The sequence below is a fragment of the Lampetra fluviatilis genome, chromosome 11 (genome assembly GCF_964198595.1).
Source record: "Lampetra fluviatilis chromosome 11, kcLamFluv1.1, whole genome shotgun sequence".
NCBI lineage: Eukaryota > Metazoa > Chordata > Hyperoartia > Petromyzontiformes > Petromyzontidae > Lampetra > Lampetra fluviatilis.
Genome location: NC_136285.1, coordinates 3,898,341 through 3,911,887, shown reverse-complemented (window position 1 = coordinate 3,911,887; position 13,547 = coordinate 3,898,341). Strand labels below are relative to the sequence as shown.

Here is a 13,547-nt window from a genome sequence, read left to right as displayed (position 1 = left end):
GAACGTTACAAAAACCAACAATACAAAAACACGATAGGAGTGCAAAGTATCGGGAAGGTACACAAATAACTAAAACATTTATGTAAATGATAGCTCAGTGCCAAGAAATAAAAACATTTGGTGATGCTGCTGTGTTGGCAGTGGTGCGGAGGCACAAACAACACCCACAGCTCACTTCCTTAAATAAAGTACAAACAATAATGGGAGTCATGTGAAGCAAAGTGAGAAAGACCATTGCCTGAGATGTCACCGATTATGTACATTGTCCCTAAAAGGATGATGGGCTGGCGAGATGTGAACTACCTCGCCCGGTATGCAGGGGCTCGTGGGTTCGATCCTGACACTCACGCCTGTATATTTGGAGTTTGCATGTCTCTCTCCCCGTGGTCGCTTGGATTCATCTCCGGATCCTCGGGTTTTCCCTCCACATTTAGAAACAGGCATTTAGATTATTTGGCTGATATACATTTCCACATGATGAGTCACTTCGTTGAGCTATCATTTGTGGCCAGGTCGCCTTACCTGGTAAAATAAAAAGAGTTTATAGTTTAACTGCAATTCCCAGTGTGAAAATTGAGAGTTAAGTGTCAGCTTGTGAGTAAAATTATACCCTGGCATGGGGTGTAATGTAAACAGTCCAAAGCAATTATTGCAAATAGCAGAATATCAGAACTAAAACGTGGACAATTTAGGGCTTTCTATATGCTATTTTTGCTGATAGCACAGCATGTAATTTCGATAACATTTGTAAAGTGTGTGTGTGTGTGGCCCTAAACCAATACAACAAACCCAAACTGAAGTGACACCATTTCAAAAAAGGTCATTTCCCAACATGGGACAGGCAAATATACGAAGCAAAATAGTTATAACTCTCGCCAAATTCTTTCCGCTTCGAGGAAAAATAATAATAATACCTTAATGAATACGAATGGCATCTAGGAACCCTACGGTTTGTCTGAACGAGCCGTATGGTTTCCTATAGTTTTTGTTTTTAAATTCATAGCCTCGCATTAGCGTGCCATTACATAGAGCGCTGCATGTGTAATTATACATGTGTAATTATATACGCCGCACAAAGTAAAATAATTAAATGCTACTTTCGTTTTCAATGAACAATAATGAATGAGAGAAACAGGCTTTTATTGAGATGGCTCGAGCATGAAATAATAAAAGCCACGTGAGTGAAACAAAGCACTGCAATGAAGAAAGAACCTCGGATTTATTTCACGTTCGTAATTGCCTCGGCAAATGGTGACACCCATCAACTTCCATAACAGAGGTTTTTTGGGTTAGATCGCGTAAATATATAATTGTGTCGTTAAAACCCGCCACCACCCGACACAGCCAACTCGTAAGGGTTGTCACGTAAGCAGAACGTGCAGGAAAAAAACGAACGTGTGAACCAATTCAGCAGTTTAAATGGATTACTACAACTCAAGGCGCATGCATGACATGGTGTGTGTGTGTGTGAGAGAGAATTTGCGACTTACAGATTGGGATAATCTTACTCGAATTTTTATGCAAATGATGCAAAACAAGACAGAATAATGAATAACACACAATTGGAAGAATAATTTCAAACAAAAATAATTTACAGTCCCTTGTCAACACACCACTGGATGAAGGCCTGTCCACACCGTACGGTCACGAGATTCATTCTAGATTTGAAGTTTTCGTGACTGCAAGGATCCATACTCTTTGGTTTTTTCGGTAAAGTCAAGTAGGTGAAAACTAAATTGAATTTTTTTTTTATGTAGTTGTTTTATTTTAATTTTGCTTTCACCTACGTGACTTTACCGAAAACAACCAAAGAGTATGGTCATGAGATTTGTTTGAACACACGTCACCATGCTGGTTAGATGCATGTTGGTGAATTCAAGGGAGACCAGGACTGGTCCAAGTATCACTCGCCACCAACGTGAGCCCGGGCCGGGGATCAAACCCAGGCGTTCTGGTTCACAACCAGCTCAAGTAAAAATCACGCTTGATGATTGTCGACAATTGATTGATTCGCAGGAGAAGGGTAAATCATTACCTGGCTACTAAACACGCTACTGTGTGTGTGTACACGTGTGTGTCCCGCACACAGCGAGTCGTGGAGTGTGCGTGTGTGTGTGCGCGGGGCACAGCTGAGAAAACAGACGGCCAGGTACCACAAGCCACCTCCATTTAGCTCAGCTCTGGCAGGAGTTCTCCTTTGGTTAATCAAACTTAATAAAAAAAAAAGTGAGTTCACAGCAACTTGTGTTTCTTGGACCATCTGGGGAATGTGACACTGTGCGCGAATTTCCAAAAATACTCCACCGCCTTGGCATTTCCACGTGACAGCGTGTGTGCTCTGCATTGCAAGCTACGTGCCACCTGCTCCCAGCTTGTTTTAAAAACGAAAAAACTAGCAAAAGCGTCAAAGCGTCTTCCACCTCAAAGTGACATTGGGTGGCGTTCATTCCCACTGGTGTCAGGTTTGCCAGTGGTTAAAATTCCACATTCCTATGACGGAGGCCAGTCTCTCAAAAGCAGAATAACTGTTATTTGCCCACAAGGTGCTTATGTAAGCATGCTGCGTTGAACCAGCAGTCATTATTTAAAAAAAAAAGCGAGGGAGAAAAAAACGTGTATATGTACAGATTGTGTAATGCTATCAAACAATTAACTTGTAGTACAGACGCCGATAAGTAGCTGTTAAGGCGACATGATTTCAGATTTGGAAATTGTCCTTTTTGGCTCCGGTTTGGGTGTCCAATTTTGGGGGCAACGCTGATCAATTAAACCAGATTTTCAATCGGGCTAGAGCCTATTAGTAGCAGCACAACTGTACGCTAAAGTTCTCTTCATCTCGGATCGCTTTTAATCATGTGATCTTGACCCCATGTTACAGACAAGGCATAGCCAATGCATAAAGAAATCAGCCTTGGTAGTTATACAGCAAAAAAACAAAACAAAAAACAGGCAGTTTCCATTTGTGAGAATAAAAGAAATCACAGGGGGTGCCATTTCTCACGGAATTATCTCTCGCTGTGCAGTACATCAACATTCACTGCAGATTGTGCCATTTTAGTTGGAGATGACCGATCAGGCACCGGTTATCAAACGGTGGCAAGAAGGTCTTGCACACTCTGCATGGCCAATTTCAAACAGAGGCCAATGTCTGGAGCAAAATCATTTCGTGGCTTGAGTGATGATAGCCCCTTGTCGGAACACTTAGCCATGCTTTGAGTGCTTGACTCATGATCAGAAGGTTGTGAATTCAAATCCCGGTCGAGGGTTGACTCATCCTATAATAAAACGAATACCACTTTGCAGGAATTCCACAGCGGTTGTCCGACAGAGAGACTGGCCACTTCTGTCCGAATGGGAAATATTCACTCGTGGCACAGGGTCACTGATGGAGGTCAGCATCACGCATTTCCCATTTGACCATACAGTCCCTCTGACTCTGAGTTGTCCGTGCTCTCGACGCGCCTGCAGTTGAAGTGTACTCGGCGGGCTAGTGATCAGCTTGCTCACCAACGAATTACCAATTGTGCCATCTTCCGCAAAAAGAGACCGTCAGAGACTTGGCACATCATCATTTGCAAATATATAGGCCACGGTGTTCTGGTATCGTAGCCCCAATCCCAAATCCCCCCAAAACTCCCAACAAAACAACTCAAGTTTAACACGTAGGCTTTCGCGACCAATATCATCCGTAATGTAGGTGTTCTGTGTTAGATGGCGTAAATATAAATGTGCCGTTAAACCGGCCACCACCCGACAGAGCCAATTAATAAGGTTCGTCACGTAAATAGAACATGCCAATTAGTTACTAGTACAGCACACCGGTGTTTTGGAGAATAAATCCACAACATTTACAATCCGAGTACGACGTTTCGGCAGATGAAGCTAGTTGTAATTACTGGCGAAACGTCGTACTCAGATTGTAAAAGTTGTGGATTTGGTCTCCAACCCACGTGTGCTGTACTAGTAACTAATTGGCATATTCTATTTACGTGACAAACCTTACCAATTGGCTGCGTCGGGTGGTGGCAGGTTTAACAACACATTTATATTCACGCCATCTAACACAAACAACCTACATAATGGAAAATTACCCAAACCAAACCGAATTAACAACGACAATTAAGCAACCACACTACACATCCTAATGTATTATTACGAGAATAATTTCAACTCGTAATATGCACAGCATTCGCTCACTCTCACAGACAGAGAACAACTAAGAGGCGAGAGGAGGAACCGCAGACGAGTGGGAAGGCAGCCACGCAGTGAGCCGGCGCCAGCAATTTCCCAAGCTCTGGAGGTCCTCTGTTACATTTAGATGTTTTCAGACAATTTGAATGAGTGTCCATGCACGTGGGAGGAAACTGGGGCACTGAGAGGCAACCGCACAGACAGAACAGGTGGAGTCAACATTTTCTGCACCGCATTCTCCTGGCCAAGCCAGGGCATGGCTCCACTTCGATGCCCAAGGGAAGGGAGTTTGACAACATCTGCGTGTGATCCACCAACCCTCGCTACCTCCACAGTGCTGGACTACGGGCCACGTGCATAGCCACCAAGGTGACCAATGGCCTGTTTAATATCAGGAACAAAACAAATGCTAAAGATATTTGGCATAAATGTACCACTATTCAATGCCAATATGGCAACTTTCCACAGGTTTATAACAATTCAGGGAACAGGAGCAATTAATGCAAATTACCTCTCACCGGGTAAAAGCAATGGCATCAATCACTCAAAAGTTATAATCACAGTGATGAAGCCATCATAGCCAATGCTGATGACAACACCACCGCCAGACATCACCGTCACTCTTCGTGTTGCTAGATCCTGCCGCTGTTGAAGTCAACACGCAACCGTCAGAGTCTTTCTCTCGCGGTATCCAATCACCTTTGCTGGAGGTCGTCCCCTTGGTGTCCAACCTCTTGATGGCACTCCAATGCCTCACTGCACGAGCTGCCCCCCTCGAACATGCAAACAAGCCTCACTCACTGCAAACTCCTATTCCCGATTGCGTCGTACGCTTTACGCTACCCCATTTAATTCCGAACCGCATCTCACCGTGACATTTTCAGCATCCTCCGCGTGCACCTATAGAGCTTCTGGGGCCCAAAAAAACGCCTCCTATGTTTGTTCGTCAAGGTCGAGCTCTCTGACCCCACGAAGGAACATTCACACGAACGACCACCGCCTCGCCACGAAGAGCCGCCGTGGCGTGCGGCCGTGAGAAAGGAGATTGTACCTCGGGAGGGCCCCGGATCGCCGGCCGGTTCCGCGTGCTCGCTCGGACAGACCCGCGCCGCCCGGCGCCCTGCCACGGAGCGGCGGGCGCGAGCGCTCACCCGGCTCCCCGCTCCTCCTCAGCGCCGCCGGCTCTACGCGGTCGCACGCCGCGCAAACACGGCGCAGGGTCACCGGCCGAACCGAACGCAAAATTGAGAACGCGCCAACGGCTCGCTCCGCCGACGCCGCCGCCGAGCTGCCAGATGAGCCTGAAATGGTGCGGCTTCACACCTCGCTCGCTTCGGCAATGCGAGCGGAGCGGCAGTGCCGCGCGGGCGGGCGAGGGAGTGAGCGAGCGAACGAGCGAGCTCGGAAGCTCTCTCGCATCGCGGCCGGCCCGCCGTAAATATAAGCGGCCGCTCGATGGCTCGAGATCTCGGTCGTCAATCACCGCGTGGGCGCTCTGGCGAAGGAGCCACTCTCTGCCGAAGCCCTCGTCGTCCATTTGCGGCCCAGCCTCGGCCAGGTCACTTGCCGATTAATTAATAGTGAGGTGCGCGGCGCGATGCCGCGCGCACTAAATCCACATGCAATTAGGGGCATGGCGGGGCCGCGCGGAGGCGCGTGCGTGCTAGTGTGTCCAAGTCTCCCTGGCGCAGCCACATTCTCTGTGTATTTAACCGATCTTCGCTCGCTTGCATAAAGGTCGATAAACAGTGACCTGTGTAGCAAGCTGTTGAATTACTGCATTTAATTTGCTGCAAACCTTGGGCTTGGGCTCAGAGTTATCATCATATAAATAGCAAAACGCAATGCATAATATTATGGAATGTAAGGTGCCGAAGTAACCCTTTATAGAGCACTATGAGTGGCATTAGGCTTCAGTAGACCGTTTTAAAAGCGACTGTCAGTTGCTTTAACAGACGTCAGATCTCGATTTAAAAAAAAATCCCTTGGGGTGGTTTTAACAGATCTCCATGACAGTGATCGGTGGTCATGTGAACGGAACTACTGAGAGCGAATGGTAACAGCCAGTTTAGAAAAGCATCGACTTTGGCGGTGCTAGCAGATGCTCTCTCACTCACCTGGTGTACTGAGCAGCTTGTAGATGCCATGCGTGGAGAGGTCGCGGGCAGTCGGGCTGTAGTTGTTGCCGATGGAGTCGCTGGAAGGATAAAAAAAAATACGCAAACTGAAAGAACGAAATTGTCTCCAAAAAGATTAAAAGTGATTTTTTTTGTCTCTATTGAATGCGATGCTTTATTTGCGTGCGACACTTTTTTTTTAGGCTTTCTTTTAAAGCCCTCCGTTTCAGACACCCTCTTGTGTTTGTTGATGGCCCTTGCCAATAACACGCGGCCAACAAGTGGCAATGGGCTGAGAGGCCGCACACAAACTGATGAGCATCAGTGAAGTCAAGTCCGGTGCAGGCTGTTGAGAGGCAAACGCTACTGGTGGGACAAAAAAACAACACAGCTCTCCAAATCCCCACGGTCAAAGGATTAAATGTGGTCTTTTACGGTGTCAAAAGCAGATGGCTTTTCTGTTTCATTTGTTTGATTTCATTGTCGTTAATTTATTTATTACTCACAACCCACTGAGGCAGAGCAACACTGTTTTGCACTTGTTTCTCTGAAGTGGCTGAGAGCGAGGAGCTGCTGCTGATAAAACAATGATCTTTAAAAGCCCGACAGCCATCAAATTGCGCGCGTTCTCTGGGAATGATTAGAAACCACGATTCGTTTGCTTTCCAATTGCTTCAGGAAAGGAGGTTCAGACGAGGCCCAAGGTTAATAACAACCCTGCGAGAAACGCACAATGAAAGAAACACGGCGTTTAAGTCCAACATACAAAACACGAGATGCACTCAAGAATATCTAAATGTATTGTTTCGGTCTTTCGGTAAAGTCACGTAGATAGAACGATAAAACAAAATATTGTTCTATCTACGTGAGTTTACCGAAAGACCCAAAGAATATGAATTCCTGCAGTCACGAAAGCTTAAAGTCAAGATCTAAATGTGTTTAGTTTGTTGTCCTTCCCCCCGAAACCTCCGATTAGCACGGTTGGCTACGCGCGGTGTGAAAGACGTTCAACATACAGACATACAAACCATGCCGCTTTAAACGAAGCACAAGTTAAGTAACATTTTTGTTTTACAATGAACGTTAACGATAGATGTGAACGATGAAATCGATGTTCATGCTCCGTATTGAGGTACAACTCAACGTTGTCAACAGTTGTATGCAATTGACCTCTTACAGCTGCCCGTGTGAATCTCCAACCAAAACATCAAAACCGGGAGATGTCACGTTCAACGTTCGTCTCTATCGGTGACTTCGAGCGCAGTGAATGAAATTCCACATTCCTTATAACAGGGGTAGTCTATTCTTCAAGACAACAATATTCCCACAGAGATGATGTGGTGAGTTGACCAACCAAACCAGGGTTTGAACTCGTAACCTTCCACCTGCAAGTCGAGCGTTCTCACCACGGTGTCACGTGACCAAATAGACGATATATTATCGTTAAAAAAATAACTAAAACTTGTTTTTCTTGCTTGGAAAACAAATTTATAAACAACAAATTGTCAAAAAAACTAATTCCCAGTGCAGTTGAGATTTTAAACTTAGAATTATTAATGCGCCGTTTGTTTGCTTGTCAATACAGTATTCCCAATTGCAGAATTGTTTATTTGTCTTTACGCTAAGCATTGTTGATGCGTGGTTTCTTTCCCCCTTTCAGCTTTCCAATTATTGTTGTTTTATTTATTTTGTTTATTTGATTCCCCGGTGCCAAATTGTATTTTTTTCCCCGTTTCAGAAAGCCCGTTGTTTTTGCCACCAAGCAGCGCAGATTTTTTTCCCCAGTTTCCTTTGCAAAAGAGAGGCTCCTCTGCCTAAATCCGCTCCAAACCAAGATCATAATTTAAAAAAAACAACGCACTTTGTATTTATTCATTAATTTAAGCGATTCAAGCAATTCTCATCGGGGCAGGATCGTACCGCGAGGAAAATCTGACGCATTTAAAGCACTTGCCTCGAATGATTGTGGCTGCCTCCTAGCTCTACCTGACCACAGCAAAAAGCTTTAGGGTCACTTTTGATGCAGGTCCTAACCGTTCTACCATTCGTCAACCTGCTGTTATAGTATGGACAGCTGTGCCATTAGGACTAATGCTGGCCTCAAAATCCGTCACCACTTCTTAAGTGTTTCCCTCTTTATCCACACGTGTCGGTCGGGCCCAGGGTACAGACTGTTACAGCCAGGGCTGAATTTTTTCATGGGATATTTTTCAGAGCTCAACCCTGGATAACTCTGGCTGGCTTGCAGCTCTGCTTGGAATTTCGACCGTCAACTGAGATGGACACGGCAACGTCCTTCGCTTTCATATTCATCCCACTTCAGTGAGTGGTTGCGGTGCCACCAGGAATGGATCTCTCACGGCAGGAGTTTGGTACGCGGGCGATCGTCTGACTAGGGTGGCCACGGTAACAATTTGGGCTCCTCCTCACGGTCCACTTGTGGAGCAATTGCTCAAGTTTAATGTGGCAGGTTGAACCCTGGCACTCCACTGCTCGGGAGTCAGTTACCAGGTTGCAAAATCGGTGACGTTTGCAGTCAACCAGGAGGTGCGCCATCAAGAGGCAGGGCTGTCATCGGTTTGTAGGGTTTGGAGTGTATGCCAGTAGGGGAAGCGGGATTTAATGTGTGCATCTGGGGGTTTTGAGGTCCTTTGTCAGCGGGAGTGCTTCGTTGGCTGACAGCCGGTGGTGCTCTTGGAGGAGAATGTGTTCCCTGCGGACGTGTGGAGGTTCAATGTGGGCTCGTACCATGAAGCCACTCAAGCTGTGTCGGTCCCACGCTCGTGACACACCACGTGCGTGATTGCACTACACGCCGTGGCCGGCGGTGGTGACTACGTGCACCTGTGGTCCAGTACAGTGGAGAAGAGCGTTGATGGGCCGTACTAAATGTTGCAAATCTCCCTTACTGTGCGTGGGTGTCGAGGAGAAGGCGGCACAGCAAGTGCGGACTAATCTCCATCTATCCCATATGCATGGGGTGGATGGTTGCTCCCTCGCTCGAGTGGTTATTCCACAGGTACTCCGGTTTCCTCCCACACGTATTAATTTGCTGAAAATAGTTTAATCTATGCGTGCGTGCTTGTTTAAAAGGCAACGTAGAAATTAAATAATTTCCACACTCAAAGGAACTTTGTGCAGAACTCATCGCCATTGGCGACCTTGAGCCAGCAGTGTTAACTCCACGTAACCATGCCGAGGACGTGTCTATCGTCAAGGAGCACAAAGTATCTACACGCAAACTCCGGTCATCCTCACAGCGGCTTCTGGCTAGCCATCGAACAAAGATGGTCACTGAATCGCGTGCTTATAGATGCGCCTTTGCGGCCGTCTGGAACACTCTTCCTTCCGATATTCAGAAGCAAATGGAGCTATGTACTGTTAAAATCTAGATTTAAAACTAATTTCTTTGGAACTGATTTTTGTGTTTAGTTTACTCTCCTTCCCCCCGTACCTCCAATTAGCACGGTTGGTGACAACTTAGCGCTCACGTAAAAATTATATTTTGCAGTGTACAGGTAGTCCCCGACTTACGATGGAGATGCGTTACGACGACCCCATCGTAAGTCGAAAATATCGTAAGTCGAAAATGGCCTAGCCTAACCAGGAGTCTTAAAGAATGGTGATAATTTAGCAAAACAAAGCAATTTACAGTACCGTACTGTATAAACTATATGCGTACAGTACATCCCGGCAGCGTCCCAACATACAGTATTGTACCTCGTACGCTGCTGCGTTTGCCTGCCGCGCAAAATTTAAAATATTTTACAATTTTTTCATATTTTCTATCGCCATCGTAAGATCGAAATATCGTAAGTCGGACCGTCGGGGACTACCTGGACAGTATTATGGGAATATTGACATCGGCGTGAACAAACAACCAACAGAAGATGTCTAAACGCAGGGAAATGTGACATCACGGTAACGTATTCTTGGCTCTTTCGGTAAAGTCACGTATTGCAACACAAGCAATCATCATCACCTGATGATGATTGCTGCTTGTGTTGCAATCGAAACGTTGTGAGAATTGTATTGTTCAATTTTTATTATTTCATTACTTCCCTTCTACTTGACTTTACCGAAAGAACCAAGAATATGAATCCCTGCAGTTACGAAAGCTTTAAATCGAAATTTAATCACTGCAACAATTGCAACACCCTCAATGTCAGAGAATGGCTCGGAGGAGGCAGGAGGAGTCGCAGGCAAGCAGCGAGTGAGCCGGTTCCAAATACCCTCAAATTCTGCTGCCCTCGGTGTGTTAAGGCAGCGGAGGCCAACCGGCGTCTGCCAAGCCACGTGCGGCTCTTTAATCCACCCACACGCGGATCTATCGAAGGGGCATAATGTAGAACGTACTCCTATCACAGGAGCAAAGAATAATGAAGGTCTCCAGTGCTGTGCTGCAAACTCTCAATATATACACGCTTACGTAACGCTTGGCTCTTTGCAGAAATCACCGGTACTCTTTGGCTCTCGGGGTGATAGAGTTTGGACACACCTGATTTAAGGTGTTTTTTGGCAATTACTAAGCGATTCGTAATTTGTTTCTGCGGGGTTAGATCGTCGTGAAGGTATAATTAGATTTTTTTACTAGAACCCTCCACCACCCGACAGAGCCGATCGAATCAAGGTGTCACGTCTCGGGCAAACACTTGACCTGGTTTATTGTCGAGAAGCAGCACCGCACCACGGCGCCGTCAGACGTTGTGCTGGAGATTCACGCCCACCACCGTCGTCGTCAGGTGTTATCAAGAGTACGGAGCGTGCGAGCTTGTAGCGATTTCGATGGAATCGCTGTAATTTGTGAGGAGGAAAAAAAAGCGGACTTGGGCAGGACGATCCGCTCGAAGGGAAGATGATTATCGATCGCCTAAGAAATCAATGACGGCAGTGTGGCGGAGCCAAGGAAAGGAACGTGTCCCTCCGAGGAGACGGAGCGGTGAAATTAGCTCGCGTGCCCGTGCTGGGTGCATTGCTGCACCGCGGGATGCCGACAGACGTTGGCGACTCAGGAAGGCCTTCGTCCAAGCGGGTGATTGAGCGCGGTTGATAATCACGACGATGATGATGATGACGAATTAGGATTTGAGAATGCTGCCACGTTCTGGAGATGGCAACGGCTGACTCAACATCAGACTCAGTACTGCGGACCAGCGATAACATGTTGTTTGCAAGCAGCTAACTTAAAACGACTGTCACTGGAAGGTTGATGTGTTTTGATTGCTCTGCGGTGATAGCGAGAATGCCCTTCCAACAAACTTGAAAATGATTGATACCGCTGTGACATTAAGAGAAGGCTTAAAGGCTCCCGTGTTTATACAGAAAGAAACTGCCACATGGTAAATTGCCAATTATCTGAATTTGACATCCCAGAGTAAATTGTGGTTTATAATACACGCGATGGATAATGATTATGATAATGACCTTTCTAATACTGAGAAAACAAAGACATAGAAGCGGTGGAGGTTTTCAGACATGAGGCTTTCACGACCCCCCTCGAGGAATACTCTCAAAGGCACCGAACGATCGTGCAAATCCACAGCTTCGCTTACACGAGCCTTTGACCTCGCGAATCCACTTCTTGTGATTTAAAAGCAAAAAAACATCATCTGGAATTTGAAACTGCCAGCTGAGCCGCTGAGAGGATTTCTCCTCGTGACAATCGAAAACTTGAGCGAGACAACGGTAAAGGCGCAGCCCTGCAGGTGTTTTATTTTTTGTGTCATGGCACTGCTGGCGGAAGGTCCTTTGCTATAATTAGCATGATGTCCGTGTGTACGCTGAGCTTCTTTCGCGCCGCGCGTGGTCAACCACGCTAATCGGAGGTGCGAGGTGGGAAAACAAACCGAACATGAAATCATTCCACCGTATGTTGATGAACTATTAATTACCGAACCAACAGTCGGTGCTGCATATTCTCAGAGTAACATGATCCATCATAACCTACATGAAGCTCCCTCTGGTCTTCGCTCCAAGTGATGAAATCACCTTTACTCCGTTTAAGACCGAAACAGGAGGACTTCTACACAATTCTGGCTATCGCCTGATGAAGCTGGTCGCTGTAATCACCAGCAGAACGTCATACTCGAATTGTAAATGGTGCGGGTTTAGTCTCCAACACGCAGCCGGTGTGCTGAAGTCGTAACTAATCGGTGCGTTTTGTTTCTCGTGACAAACCTCACTAATTGGCTGTATCTGGTGGTGGCAGGTTAAACGAAGTATTTATATTTTCTCTCGCGCCATCTTCAGCATTTTTTCTTGCTTTGGTTGTTCCACTTGATGAAGATTGCTTGTGTTCTGATCAAAACATCGTGATTTGTTTTATATAATTTCTACCTACTTGACTTTACCGAAAGAACCAAAGAGTATATTTACGTGATCTAAACAAAACAAAAAAACCTTTATCGCAAGAGAGAACCCCATTGTATTCGTCCACAATGGACGGGCTATTCTGTAAGAGGTGGGGGTACCCACACTTTACCCCACCGCACGTGACCTGCCGATCGACTACCCTGTGCTTCCCATTTTACGCCGACGAATGGACAAGAGGTGGTGGTGGAGGGATTTAAGAAGCTCGCTCCGTCGCTTCGACTGCAGCGCCGGGAGATCGAATTGGCGGCCTCTGGATTTCGCTTTAAAATTCACGTTACACCATGGCGGCAGGGGAACAAGAGTGGAGCGTGAAGTAAAATCGATGGACACAGCTAAAGGGGTAGTAGCATGGTGGGCAGTCGTGTAGTCACGACCGTTGGACACAGGGCCAGCGGAATCGTTAGCACTTCATCAGGCGCTGCGACACTCCGAACCTGCAGGCTTGTGAGGTAGCCAGTAAACTTCTCGCCGCACAACTCGAAGGCTACTGGCCTACGGATACAAATGTTGAAAATTGCGTGGCTCTAAAATAAAAATAAAAAAGCCACGTAGAAAATGCTCAGTATGAGGACCTGGCCAAAAAATATTTTTCTCGTGAAAAAGTATCGAGATTCGAATAATCTTTCTCGGAGAAAGTAAAAAAGAGTCCAGGCGTGTTGATGCGTAAAGTAGCGTGAGATGGTGCACGCCCGGTGGCGGAGGCCAGGAGCGAGCTTTTAAGTCCGTATGGCGAGGTAGGTTCTCTCACTTTTTCCATATCTATCATGTCTTTACTCAAAGGCATTGGCGATCGTGGCCTTGTTCAAATTGCTGATGTACTTAATTCGCTGTCTTCCCCTGCTTCTTGTGGTGCCCAGAGTTGTCTTA

At 46.4% G+C, this 13,547-nt stretch overlaps 1 protein-coding gene across 8 annotated transcripts in view; it reads right to left on the bottom strand.

Moving 5' to 3' along the window:
* Positions 1–13,547, bottom strand: part of LOC144934736 (dynein axonemal heavy chain 3-like) — an 864,594-nt gene that overhangs the window by 668,224 nt on the left and 182,823 nt on the right. For all 8 annotated transcript variants that reach the window (XM_078860821.1, XM_078860816.1, XM_078860817.1 and 5 more), the window contains 2 exons: positions 6,309–6,388; positions 5,243–5,375 (listed from right to left, as the gene is read on the bottom strand). Coding sequence is in view for 6 of the 8 variants with exons in the window: in XM_078860816.1 (XP_078716942.1) it covers positions 5,243–5,375; positions 6,309–6,388 (213 nt within the window). In the remaining 2 variants the exon portion in view is untranslated. The remainder of the gene's footprint in view (positions 1–5,242; positions 5,376–6,308; positions 6,389–13,547) is intronic.